The following is a 13,271-nucleotide window of genomic DNA, read 5'->3' as shown; positions in this document are numbered from 1 at the left end:
GTCAGAGCCTGGAGCAGCGCAGAGCCCGGCCCTCCCCGAGCACTCGCACCTCCAGGGCTGGGTCAGGGACTGGAGTGTCCTATCACCTGTGCCCCCTAGCCCTCCAGCCTCTGGAACTAAAAGTTAATCCTGGAACTTGAGGTACCACACAGCTGGGCTGCACATCTGGCTCTGAGTGGCACAGCTGGGGCGCCAGGACGCAGACAAGGATGTCTGGCTCCTGCATCACGCCTCTTTGCTTCTTGGGCCCTTGCCTGCCTTCCGGTGCTCTTTCTTGTGATGTCCAGTGACCTGAGCCTATCACATTCTGGACTCTCCGCTCCGCTTCTTTTCTAGAGCCGCTGGGGATCCTCCTGCCTTGGGCCTCTGCCCTTGCTCTCCGAGTTTCTTACTATATCATTACTTCTGCTCTGGCCTCTCTGGGGGTTCCTTGACCCTTCACCTGCTTCTGGTACTTGTCTCTGTCCCCTTGTCTGTGACCCTATTGCTAAGTCCCTTCCCATCTCTGAATTGTGGTCTCTGGGACTGAGCTGAGACACAGAACTTGGGCTCCAGATCCCCTTTCTTCCCACCATCCCGCACTTTACCACCAGAAGGACTCAGGTCATGCTGACCGAGCCGGCAGAAGTCATTAGCTGCGGATTAGGCGTGGCTGGGGGCAAGCGGGGGTCCCCCTGGGATCCAACTCTGAACGCTAAACTGCACAGGACGCTAATCCGCGCTCTGGCGGAGCTGAATGTCAAAAGCAGCTGGGCTCGGGGGAGAGAGCTGGCAGCGGGGCCGTGGACGCGGGCGCCCCCTGGAGGCGGAGCTGCTCTCAAGCGCTTAGGGGCTGTGCCTCGGGCGCCCCCTGTCGGACCGCGCCGGCCCTGCGCTCCGCGGCTTTCGAGTAGGTTAAGGTAGGGCCAGGCGGGTCGGTACCTGCCGGCACGCGGTTCCTGCAGCCTCCACTCTTCTGTGTGAGGTGGGGCCGAGTGGAAGGAAGGAGAAGGGACGCAGAAGCTCCCAACTCGCCAGCCGCGGGCACCCCAGGTTCAGGCTGGTTCCTCTCGCCAGGCTGGGTGGCCCAAGATGCCTGGGGCTCCGTCTCTGCTCTGAGTCTTCCCTGCGACCCTGCCTGATCCAGTCTCTGGCTGCCCTTTTTCTGCCCCTTCTTCAGGCCTCGTCTGTCACTGTCTCTCTTTTCCTTCTCATTCTGTCTCTCCCTCTGCAGCTCTCTTTACTTGGCTTTGTCCCTCTGCATCTGTTTCTGTGTCTGCCTGTGTTTGTCTCTCCTTCCCTCTACATCTCTCTACCTCGCTGTCTCTCTTTCTCTGTCACTCTCTTTATCTCTGTCTCTCCCTTCCTATTTTCCAGTTCTGTTACTATTCTTTGGCTTGCTACCCCTGGGGGTCTGCACCAGTCCAACGAGACAGCCTGGGGACACCATGGGGCACTGCCCAGCGTCCCCATCCCAGTCACTTCCACATTCCTGTCACCTTGGTGCGGCCTCCGTCTTTCCTCTGCTGCAGTGGGGCGTGGAGGGGGCGCCCTGGAGGGAAGACACAGTACCCAGCATCTGCTCGGGAGTCCGGGGCCCCTGCCCCCTCTGTCACTATTAAGGGCGCAGGGTCCCGAGGCCCTGAGATGATCATGATTGCATCAGCCAGACAGCCTCGGAGCCAGGAGCCGCCCGGCGAGCAAACCAGCGAGACAAAGACGCCCGCGCCATCTGTTTATGCAAAGCACTCTCCGCCCGGGGACCCCGGCGTCCCAATGCCTGGCCCTGTTCGGGGCACGGGGTCATGAGCCCGCTCCTGCCTGGCGCCCCCGCCGCGCTGCAGCTCCCCTGCTCCCCAGCACCCAGAGGGGCCGCGGGGCGAGCAGAACGGAGAGGGGCGGGGGGTGTTGATGTGATTGGAGCGGACGCGGCTGTTTCTTCAATAATGGATGGAGATGATGCGGACCGCGGAGCCAAGCCCGCCCGGAGAGGAGAGAGGAATAGAAATGGAGAGAAGAAGGGGCGGGGGGCGGGAGACTCACCCTGGCGAGCGCGCGCGAACCCGCGCACACACACGAGCGTGTGTGCGTCACACTGTCATTCGACTACACGCCGCCGCGGCGAAGCTCACACCCAGGCACACGCCCACGAACTGTCACCAAGACACACACACCTGCAGGCAGAGACGCCAGAGCAACACACTTACCAGAGGCTTTTCCTGATTCTCACACAGTTCTGCAGACAGAGGCACACGGAAATGCCCACATGCGGGGCACACGCAGGCATGAAGAATGCACAGATACGTAGATATGTCAAAGCAAATATGCACACCCAGACACTCAGGGGCTTAGAGGTTGGGTATGAGGGCAGAATGGGGACAAGACACATTCAGCGGCACAGACATATACCAGGGGCGCGCGCGCGCACACACACACACACACACCTGGGCTATTGACACCCATAATCTGCAGGAGCACAGAGACACCCCCACCTACTCCTACACATTCAGTTTCCTACCCACACGTATGCAGGAGTTGCTGCCTGTGCCCTGCGGTGGTGAAGTGTGCCAGAGAGGTCGCTGGTGTTCCCTGAAGCAGGCCTTGTTAATGTAGCCATATAATGAGGTTCTGGTGATAGGAGATGCGTGGGCCTGTGGACACTTGTGCCCCCGCTTGACTACCTACAAACTTCCTTCCTTGGCCCACAGGGCCGGTGGTGTGGACTGTAGGCCAATCTGGCCACAGCCTCAACCCCAACCCCAGCAGCTGGGGGACAGGGGGGTGCCATATCGGCAGCTGCTTAGGGAGACTCCCAGGATCCCCAACACAGCCAGGAGGCCGGCTCATCTCTGGTGCTGCCCAATCTTTTGACTTCAAGGGGCACTTTCTTTGCTAAGAGCAGGGTGGGCACTGGGGAGGGGTAGGATGCCACTTGGGTCCTGAACCCTGGTAACCGGGCCCCTCCTTTGGTCTGTTTTCAATTCAGTCAGCTCCTTGGCCCAGACTTATGACCTTTGCAGTGTAAGGCAGCATCATCCATCACCTAGGCTGCCACTTGCAGGAGTGGGGGCGTTAGGGGGCTCACACAAGGTCGCTGTCCCTCTTGCCTCCCTCTCCTGAGACCTGCTCTCTGCCCGCCGGCCAGGGCTCAACCGGCGGGCAAGCACTGGGGGGAGGTGTGTCCAAGGGGCTCACCTATAACTGGGCCTTGTGTCCCCACCCTGGCACCCGGCACCCCAGCACCCGGCCTTCTAGCTCGGCACAGCCGGCCTCCCCGCTCCTCCCGCCCTCCCTCTCTCGGGCCCTTTGCTTAATTTCCTATTAACTGCTGATAAATCCAATTAAACCGCCGCTCTAATTAGGGACAGCTGCCGGCTCCGCGAGGCGGGGGAGGAGGGTGCCCCTCGAGTGTAGGGGGAGAGAACAGCCTCTCTCTCTGCTTCTCTGTACCCCCACACCCGCATCGCCGCCCAATGAGCCAGTAAATTGGTTTTGCTTCAGCATTGTGGGGGACCCTCTTGAGGATCTCGGGTCGGGGGCTCTGGGTTTGAGTCCTTCAGATCGCTTGATGAAGAGTTGCGACCAGAGCCCTATATGTCTTCACCCCCCGCCCCCACATTTGTGGTGGGCGGGCCCCGAGAAGGAATGGGCGCAAAAGGGTTAATGTGGGTGTGGTGGTGGAGGGGGAGGCTTGTGATCTGCTCCTATTCTAGCCCAAGCGTGATTCAAGGGGGCTGTCTGAGTCTTTCTTTACGACCCCATCGCCACCCCCAGGCGTCCGGGACAGTCAAGGGCAAAGGGAACAGGAAACCGAACCAGATTCTGAGGCTAGTCTTCCCGTGTGCTTCCCTACCCCCAACACACCTCGGCCTTCTGGAAGGAAGGGGGGCGCGCCCGTCCTGGGCCCTCCTCCTCCCCAGCCCAGCTGAGCCTCTGCCCTCCCCCCCCCCCGCCAGCAGCAGATGGTGCCCAGGCTCCCGCTGCCAACCTTGCTAGGCGGTGCCAACCTCAGGCCTGGCAGACAACCGGCAGAAGAGAAGAGGATCTCCTGGCAGGCCAGGCTGACCCTCCCCCATCCTCCGTCAAGCTCAAGACCCTCCGCCAGCCCCACTCCAGCGGCCACCCCAGGTTGCTTCTTACTGGTGGGCTCCCAGGTCCCTATAACTCCTCGTATCCTTCAGCTCCCTTTCCCACACCTTCCGTCTCCCTGCCACCTGCCACCCTGACCGGGGCCGGCGATTTGCATATTTACATATGCAAATAATAACATTTGCATACAGCGCATCGTAGGGGGCTCCGCGTGAGCCAGTTAGCTGTCTGCCCCGCGCCCTCTCACTCCGTACCTGTCGCAAAGGGCTGGGGCGGGGGCCGCGCGGGAGGGGTTAGGCCCCCTGGCCTCGTTCGCTTAGTTCCCCGAGGACGTGAGGAAGTGTTGCCATGGAGACGGCACGCACCCCACCCCCTCCCAAGCCCAGGGTCTCCGGCTTGGTGTCTTCGGCTCTCTCCTCTCCCCGCCCTCCCCACCGCCCCCACCCCCCGCTGGTCCCTCGCTCTCCAACCGAGATCTCGCATCGCCCCCTGGCGGCCTAGCTCGGCAGTGATCCAGGTTCGGAAATGTAAAGGGCTCCCCACCGCTAAATCGCCAAGAGCTAGGGGACCTACCTTGCTAGCCGTCTTGCTCTCAGCAGCAGAAGCGCGCGGGCGGTGATCCCAGTCCAGTTCCCCTTTCTTCACTGACGACAGAGCCCTCGCCTGGCGGACGCATAACTCTCCCCACCTCGCACCAGCCTCAGCCCAGGTGGGTCTCGGGTTACCCGATCGTAGTTAGGTAGGACAGCTGGGGAGGATTCTCCACCTCTTCGTAAGGCCCTCTGCTCCCGCTTCTCCCTCTCCCTTCGGCACCCAGTTAAAAAGCAAACTTTTAAAACTTTTGTCAAAACTTTAATAAATTCGCAACATTCGATGGTTCGTCTTAACCTCCCTCCCCTTGGGACACCTCCTAGTGGAGACGTGTTCTTTTTCCAGCTCTCAAAGGCTGATGAGGCTGCTCCCGGCACCAAGTATCTGATGCCCTCGCCGGGGAGCAGGGAGCGGGGAGCGGGGATGGGAACCAGTCTCTTCCCCGAAGGCCCTTCACGTTATGATGGGCCTTCCCACCCCTCTCCCATCCAGCAGTATAGCTACTTTCGCCTCTTTCCTCCCCAACCTCCACTGAGCCTGCCCAGAATGGGGTTTGGGTATCTCCCCCCAGCAGGCGCCTGCACGCCTAAATCTCCTCAAGGAAGTCGGTGGGGAACAGCCCCACCTTGCGGCCGGTGTAGACCTTGACGTAGCCGCCGGCTTCATCTCCTTTCTGCACCACAATCTAAAGGTTTAAAGGACGAGGGAGAAGAATCAAGAGAAAACAGAAGAGCTGAGCAGGGAGCCCGGAGTATGGAGGCCCACCCTAGTCCCACTAATGGGTTAAGATTTGCAAGGAGTGTGGTTTCCAGAGGAGCCTCTGGGACTAGGGTTGAGTTGGGACACCAGAGCTACCTGGTCCTTCTTGAGAGTGATCTGCCCTATCTCGCGGTTCCCCACGAAGGATCTTGTTACGCGGTGCACACGCTCTCCAGACCGGACCCGAATGATGAAGTTTGGAGGGAAAAATCCGACCTTCTCCCCTATTTTCCCCTACGGGTGATGGTAGGGAGAATCAATCTCTCAACCTCAGGTTCTAAACTCAATCCATGTCCCACCAGAGCCTCAGACATTTCTCTTACCCGCCACCACTCCTCATTGGAGTCATCAATTACAGTGATCTTCTCTCCAGGCCTGGGAGAGAAAGGAAGGGGCCTCTGAGACTTAGGGGCCTTAAATATCCGGCCCCTTGGTTTGCCCAGGTCCAGTCCCAAATAGGCTCCAAGCCCTGAGTTCCCCTTTCCCTTTCCCATAGGCAGTTGGGCTCTCCCCTCTCCACTCCCAGTATACCCCCACCGCAATCCTAAGGCCTCTCACGGGAAATCCAGATCATCCTTCTCCAGGGCTTTGAACCGATAGAGAGCCACAAAGTAATGAGACTGCTGGAAGCCAGGCTGCTTGTGCTGGGGGAGAAAGGGGGTGATGAGTCTCAGGGCTCCTCTGTCCCACATTGAGGGGCAGGAGGCCAAGGCAGGGGCATTCTCCATACACACTTCATTCCAACTCTCTTCCATGTCCCTGAACTAAGAGGAATGTATTGGTTGTGTGTGTGTGTGTGAGGTGGTGGAGAATGCAGGTTAAGGGTGATTAGAACCCACAGAATAAGTGTGAGCTTCTGCTGAAGCTATGAGTGGTATCAGACCTGGGCTGGGGAGAGCACTAGGGACCCACAGGGAGAAGAGACTCCTGGGTTCTCACTTTGTCATCAGGTGTCTTCTTTTCAGCTTTCTTATCCCCTTCAGGGTTTCCTGGAATGGGAAACACCAGCCAATTATCTCTGGCTCCTGGAATGTAGCCCTCAATCTCTTACCTTTCTGTTGCAGGGCCTCTTATCTCTGAACCTGGCATGCCCTTTGGGCCTCCATCCCCTGTGCCACAGCTGAGCCTCAACCCTCTTCCATCTCTATGGATGGAAGTGGGTATTACTCACCATCCTGGGGTTTGCCTTCCTCTGGTCTGGCAGACTCTGGCTCCTCTTCCATCATGGCTGCTAGAGGCTGGAGGGGGCATCAGAATTAGGAAGATGCTGTCTTGGAAACCTATGACTGGCTCTCCAGTCAGGCCAGAGAATTACAGAATAATAGGATCTCAGGTTTGGAAGGAGCCTTGAAGGAAATATCTAGTCAACCACCTGCCTAATGCAGGGAGTTCCTCTGAAACATCCTGGCAGGTGGGCCACCCATACTGTGCTTCAATGTAGTTGACAGGAGGCTCACTACCTTGCAAAACAAGCCCATGGAATTTTGGGGAAATTCCCTGCATTAAGCCTATGTCAGCCTCCCTGTAACTTTCAGTTACCGGCCCTCATTTGCCCTCTGGAGCAATAGAGAACAAATACAATTCCTTCCAAGACCTGAGGGCAGATGACATGTCCTTCCTGTCTTTTCTTCTCTAATCATTCTCAGTCCCTTCGAATCACCCACCATGATCCTGACTCCATGTCCTTTACTATAATGTCTGCCCTTAAAAATACTACAATGTGTAAGAGAAATTGGGAAGCACAATTTTTATAATACTCTTAAGAGAACAGAACCCAACTGGGCTAGCCTTTCTGGAAGCAAAGCACATGGACAGCCTTATAAGTCATAGCTCACTCCACAGAAAACCCCTAATCTGCACCCAAACTTCAACTCTGGGGCCAGATCTCTAGTTCTGTTTTTGTGCAGTTGATTTTATTTTTTTGATCCAAGAACAGTTATATATTTTTTCTTACCAAATTTTGAATTATTAGTTCTTGCCCTGTCTTCTAGTCTGTAAGATTTTTGAATATGTTATTCAGTGTATAAGTTTTCTCTAAGTTTACCACAAACTTAATTGGATATACCATTTATATCTTCATTTGTTTCAGTGAGAAAAATGTCTATAGGTGAGGACCAAGGACTAAATCATGTCATAAAGCATCAGAAATCTCTCTCTAGCTGGAAACTCCCTACGAGACCAGGATCCTTTGGGTACTGTCATTCAACCAATTTTAGGAATCCATCTAACTGTAACCATTATCCACATTAGTCTATCCTGGTTGTCCAGAAAGATACAAGGATACACTAATAAATTCCTTGCTGAACTTAACGCAAGTTTATTATATTACCAATGTAGTGACCCTATTACAAAAGGAAACGAAGGTGCTCTTGGCCACGAGCTTTCTGCCTCAGTTTCCTCATCTATAGGATAAACGGGTCAGACTAGATCATCTTCATGGACCCCTGCATGGCTCTAGAATTCTCCGATTACTTGGCATGACAAGTTATTTCCCCCAAGTCTAAAAGCATTGTTCTTGCAGCTTGAGATTTGCGGATATTAACTACCATATATAAAACAGATAAACAACAAGGTTCTACTGTATAGCACATGGAACTATATTCAACAACTTGCAATGGCCTATAATGAAAAAGAATATGAAAAGGAATATATACATATACGTATAAATGAATCACTATGCTAAACACCAGAAATTAACACAACATTGCAAATCAACTATACTTAGAAAAGAAATGAAACAAAAAAAAAGGCTTAGGTATCACTCTTCTGCCTTCCATCTTAAAAAAAAAAGAAAAAGAAAAAAGCATAGCTCTTGTCTCTCTTGCCCGGTAATGCCAGGGGCCTGGGGCCCAGCCTTTAGTTAGTTATGGTGGCTAATCTGACGATTTCAGAAGGGAGTTCCTGGAGAAAACACACACTATGGCAGGAGTTGTTGACCTGAGGTCCTTTAAAATTGCATGCAAAAATATGTCTGTTGGGTTATGTGCAATTTTAGGGGTAGAGAATCCATACTTCTGTCAGCATTCCAGAGAGGAGACAGGACCTGCTCTGCGGGGTCTCTAGATGGGAACTCAGTAGGAAGTTTGGGTGCTCACATTTTTCTTATCTGCCTGTCCCTTCTTCCGCTCCTTGTTTGCCATGATCACCCCAGTGCGCAGGGTTTCAAACACAGGGTCATTGCGATTGGCAGCAGCTAGTGGGAATGGGAGAAGAAAGAAGACATTACTGGGGGGTGGGGGGGCAGGAAAAAGGGTTGAAGGAAAGAGAGACCTCCTAAGTAAGGGAGAGAGGGGATTGAATAGGTAAGATACCAATGTGTGTGCGTGCGTGTGGATGTGTGTGTTTAGAGTTAGCAAAGTGTCAGCTGGGTGTACCTAGGTCATCAATCTATAAAGAGCTCTAAAAACATCACTGGAAATGTGATGGAGAAAGATATTTACCAGCACTCCTTCCAGGCAGAGCATTATGTGATGTTGGAAAGACAACTCTGCTAATAAGTTCCTTGGGAGTTGGGGGATGCTCAGAATCACTATTTCCCTTTTAAGGAGACTGGTCCTTTAACTGCTGGCTTCTGTTCCACTGAGTGGCATGTGCAAGCTGGGGTACTACCACCAGTGAGTTCTTTTTTTTCCATCCATGCTCCTCACAGAGTTCAGCCTTTCCTCCAAATAAATGGTAAGCAAATTGTCAACAAATATATTTTTAAGGGTTGCCAAATTATGAATCCGCCCAGGATGCCCACCGCTCTTGGTCCAGCCCTGAGTCTGGCATTGTTCTGTAACAGGATGAGAACAGCCTAGTTCATGCTTAGAAATGGTTTTGCATATGAAGAGCACAGAGTTGAAGTTAGGCAGATGAAGGTTTCAGTCTCGGTTCTGTCTCTTCCTAGCCGAGTAGAGCTCTAGCTAAATCTTCCTTCCCTCAGCTATAAAACGGGAATACTGACTCTGCATCCAAGATGGCTAATACATTAGGTTGAAAGAGAACCATGGGAAATAGAATCTTCTGTTTCAGAATTTGGCTTCCAAATCTGGAGGTGGTGCTGAAAGCATCTCTAGGCTTGCCCATTCCCTCAGGTCCTGTGTGGGGCACTTACAGAGATCTTTGACACAAGCGTACTGCTGGTTGCTGTAGAGTGGGGAGCTATAGGCCCGACGGAAACCAGGGGGCTGTGGGATGGGATGGGAGAAAGTATTAGAGATTACAGGGTAGGGCCCAGAACCCCATGTCACCCATGAGTGTTCACCCCTTCTTGGAGCAAGAGATGGGCTGAGAAAGAAAAAGCAGGGAAATGGATGGGATGACTTGAGGAGGGACTGGCAAGGAGGTAGCTGGCAACATGTCCCCTCCCTTCTGCTTTATTGCTTCCCAGAGCCTACTCACGATCTTGCCGAAGCATCTCTGCATCTCCACATAGGACTGACAGTGTTCGTGGATGTTAGTTTTGCAGTTCTTACAGCGAAGCCCAAATTTGTTGTTGACTTGGGAGATGGGGAGAACACTTGGGTGAGGGTCCTGACTCCCCTTCCCTCTGTAACACTGCTGCTATCTAGCCCTTCGATCCCTTTTCTGTCTGGGACCCAACACTCGAAGTCTCTATCAGTATTTTCTTAAAGCCAAATCTTGCCACAGCCTATCTGCTATACAAGCTCTCCCCTCCTAAACCCTCCCCCCACCCACTGCCTTCGACATCACACTCTCCACTTCCCTTCATGACTCACGCACAATCATCCGGGCACAGACATCGCAGAACTTGGGCTTCTTGAAGAAATGATCTTTGAATTTGTGGGGCTTATCATTGACAAGCTTAGGAGGTTCTGGGGGTGGCTCCTCCTCCTCCTCTTCTTCCTCCTCTTCCTCATAGATGTAGTAGATGGTCCCACCCCCAGCTCCCACTGCCTCCCCATTCGCCTGGGTCTCTGGGGGAAGCTCCATCTCCTTTGTCCCTGTAGACTCCTTCCTGAATAACCGCTTCAGCCGCTGCAGCTGAGGAAGGGAGTGGGGGAGGAGGGGAGGCAGTGAAGGAAACCCAATGTTAAAAGAACCGTCATACTTTCTAGGGTAGGTAAGGCTGAAGCTGACTAGACATTTTTCTAGCCTGGGGCAAGGGGCACACCCCAGGATTAAGCGGTACAGGGGGCTGCAGGTGCTGGCTAGCATTTTAACAATAAGTGAGCCACATACAAGTAAGATCAATTCAAGCACTTTTCTTCAAGGGCTTCAGTGGCTTCCCAGTGCCCAACGCCCAGCGGTCACAGGCCCAGACTCACCCCGCTCTGCCGAGTCTCTGCTGGCAAGGAGGGCTTATGGGACTCCAGCACCTCCTTTTCTGTCATCCTGCAAGAGGTTGGACCCCACTATGAAATCTAACCCCTGACTGCCAGTCCTCCCTCCCTTATTCCTGTCACTCGCAGTCGGGTGGTCCTTGAAGGGGAGACTTCGGGGGAAATTCAGTTAAACAGAGATTTCTTCACAGGGCTTATGAACAGGAAGATTCCATGGAGGTCCAGAGAAAGGCCCAACAGACTAAAGAACGTCCCAGCCAGTTATTCAAATCATTACCCATCCTTCCACCGTGAGGGGCAGCCCCAGAGTTCACGGCCCCAAGACAGTGCGCAAGGCTGCACGGTTTAGGGGTTTTCCTACAGGCACTTTGTTTCTCCTAAGAATCTGGGGGCAACAGCAGTGTGACACGCATCTTGCCCGTCCCCCTTTCAAGAGGTTCAGTGTGTATGTCCAGAAGCATGCACAGAGGGATAGGCTGGGGACATTTGTTCTCCCCTACCTCTTCCTTGAGCCCAGTGCCTAGTTCCCAGCCTGCCTCAGGCCTCAGCTATTTTAAGTTTTCAGGGTAATACGAGCCTTTCCTTCCCTTACTACTTCATTCCCCTGACCCTACCCCCACCCCGTCCTCCAATCCTAGCACTTGGCCTGAAGTAGAACAGTAACTTCACTCCTAAAATTCAAACTACTCACAGACAAGGCGAGAAATGAGGGAGCTGAATAGACTATGGATTGGGGAAGCTGGGGTGAGCAGTCCTGGAAGTGGGAAGAGGATGAAGAAGCAACTTACGTTTGGGATTCCCTAAGTCAGTCCACAGTCTGTGGAGGAAAGAGGGAGCCCCTGGGGTCTTGATGGTGGTGCTGAGGGAGGACTGGTCCTCTTCCTTGGGGGGCTAAGCCCCCCAGCACCCTCTGTACTCAACCAGCTACCCAGACGGTATTTGTAGACCTCCTAGCCTCTCGCCTTGGTGTCAGAGCTGAAATGACAGGGCTGGAGGGAAGTGGACAGCTGAGCGACACAGCTGACACAGAGAAATTAGACACGGGGAGGTCTGGGCAGGGCTGGACCCTAACTCCTCCCCCTCGCCCCGAGCTGCTGTTCCCTGGCTTTTCACCTATGGCGTGTAGGTCAGTCCTGGCTAACTTCAGGAAGGGACAGTGTCCATGCTGCAGACTCAAGCGGGTGATTTTAGATGACTGAAGGTAGAGCTTTCTCATCCCCCTTCTCAAGGTCCAGACATCTCCCCAGTTGTCTTCCCTGGGCCTCCGCTATGAACTAGACTTTGGCTTCTCGGCCACTGTCTTCTTGTGGCCATGGGCTTTTGTGCCCTCAAGCATTGATGTAGCCCCAAACCTTTAGGAAGGAAAGGGCTGGAAACTGGTGAAGAAAGGGAAATTTGAATTTTCAGAGCTTTCCTATCAGCCAGACTAGATTGCTTTCTTCTCCACGGGTAGCTGGAAGAGTACCTTGCTGCTATCATGGAAGGGAGTGAAGAACATGTGGTACAGCTTTGTTCCCACCAGCTGCCCCCAAAGACATCTTTCCCCTATTCCTCTAAAATCTTGTCCTCAGGGTGAAAGGAATTCTAAGAGCTATTAGAAAAAGCCAGGCTAGGACTTCCATCTGAGGGGCTCTGGGGGAGAGAGGATCTAATGATCACACAGAGATGGTTTTTTTAACATTGGACAGAAGGCAGAAGCTGTCACATAGGGAGTTTTTATCATCTGTAAGTAATGTCCCTTTCCCCATGGGAACTGCAAACTCTTGGAGATAGGATGGCCAAGCCTCACACTTCCTTCATCACCGTGAATCAGGAACTCCCTGACTCCATCCCTTTCCTCTGATATCTCAGCATGTGAACTAATGGGTCAGTGAAGCATCTGGCATTTTTATCTCACAGGGCTGCAGCCCTTTCCTAGTCCGGGCTGTGACACGGCTGCGAAAGGAAATACTCCTATCTCAGAGGAGAGCAGTTTGGAGGTGGTAATGTAGTGCTGGTTTATCCCTTGCATCTGTAAGAAGCGAAGGATTATGTCGGAGGCTGGGTCAGACAAGCTTCAGAGGAGACTGGCTAGAAACACTGCTACCCAGACCCAAGGCATTTCCAGGGCAATGTGCTTTGTCATTTTTGCCTACTGCTCTTTTCTCTTTAAGGCGTAGGTGATACTGAAAAGGGGCTGCTAGATGGTCCTGGGTCAACAGGCTCTTTAACGGCCTTGGTCTAACAGGCTGAACAACAACAGGGCTGGCTTTGTGAAGACAGAGGAAAGCTCCATCTTGCAGGCAAGCGACTTCTGCTCTCCACCTTTCTTTAGCTGTGCAGGACAGGGACTGCTGAGCATGCCTGGATCATGTGGCATCCTGGCACTCCAAGTTCAATTGATCTAGCTTTTACTGTAAGAAACATCCATTTCTGTTCCTGCCAGGTAGAACCCAATCCCTGGCTTTGGGATTAAAGACAGGTCCAAGTCCTCCATACCTGAAGAGTTTTCAGAAGATGAGATGGACAGATATGAGGCCGGCACCATGACTCAGTTTTGAACTTCACTCACACCTCCCTGCCTTAGCT

General features: G+C 53.4%; 1 protein-coding gene across 4 annotated transcripts; it reads right to left on the bottom strand.

The window, feature by feature from the left end:
* Positions 1-4,898: 4,898 nt before the first annotated feature.
* Positions 4,899-12,827, bottom strand: STAC3 (SH3 and cysteine rich domain 3). 4 transcript variants are annotated; one of them, XM_072972554.1, is made up of 13 exons: positions 11,817-12,827; positions 11,492-11,692; positions 10,689-10,755; positions 10,140-10,404; positions 9,802-9,899; positions 9,515-9,587; positions 8,514-8,611; positions 6,590-6,656; positions 6,358-6,407; positions 5,977-6,062; positions 5,742-5,793; positions 5,515-5,652; positions 4,899-5,344 (listed from the first exon to the last, which is right to left on the bottom strand). In XM_072972554.1, exons 3-13 carry the CDS (start codon positions 10,752-10,754, stop codon positions 5,246-5,248), a joined length of 1,092 nt encoding a protein of 363 aa, XP_072828655.1. In that variant the 5' UTR covers position 10,755; positions 11,492-11,692; positions 11,817-12,827; the 3' UTR covers positions 4,899-5,245. The 4 variants fall into 4 exon arrangements, with proteins under 4 accessions (XP_072828655.1, XP_006217996.1, XP_072828656.1 ...); XM_006217934.4 differs by having other exon boundaries at positions 11,492-12,827; XM_072972555.1 differs by lacking the exons at positions 10,689-10,755; positions 11,492-11,692; positions 11,817-12,827 and having other exon boundaries at positions 10,144-10,219.
* Positions 12,828-13,271: the final 444 nt, after the last annotated feature.

The sequence above is a fragment of the Vicugna pacos genome, chromosome 12, assembly GCF_048564905.1.
Source record: "Vicugna pacos chromosome 12, VicPac4, whole genome shotgun sequence".
Taxonomy (NCBI): domain Eukaryota; kingdom Metazoa; phylum Chordata; class Mammalia; order Artiodactyla; family Camelidae; genus Vicugna; species Vicugna pacos.
The sequence above is the reverse complement of the archived record's forward strand: the minus strand, read 5'-3'. Positions and strand labels throughout refer to the sequence as shown.

Excerpts from the sequence above, each read along its gene's own strand:
- STAC3 (XM_006217934.4), bottom strand. The coding sequence starts at position 10,754 with ATGACAGAAAAGGAGGTGCTGGAGTCCCATAAGCCCTCCTTGCCAGCA. Across the intron at positions 6,657-8,513 it reads GACAGGCAGATAAGAAAAAT|CCTCTAGCAGCCATGATGGA; the intron begins GTGAGCACCCAA and ends TGCCCCCTCCAG. Across the intron at positions 6,408-6,589 it reads GGAAGGCAAACCCCAGGATG|GAAACCCTGAAGGGGATAAG; the intron begins GTGAGTAATACC and ends TTCCCATTCCAG.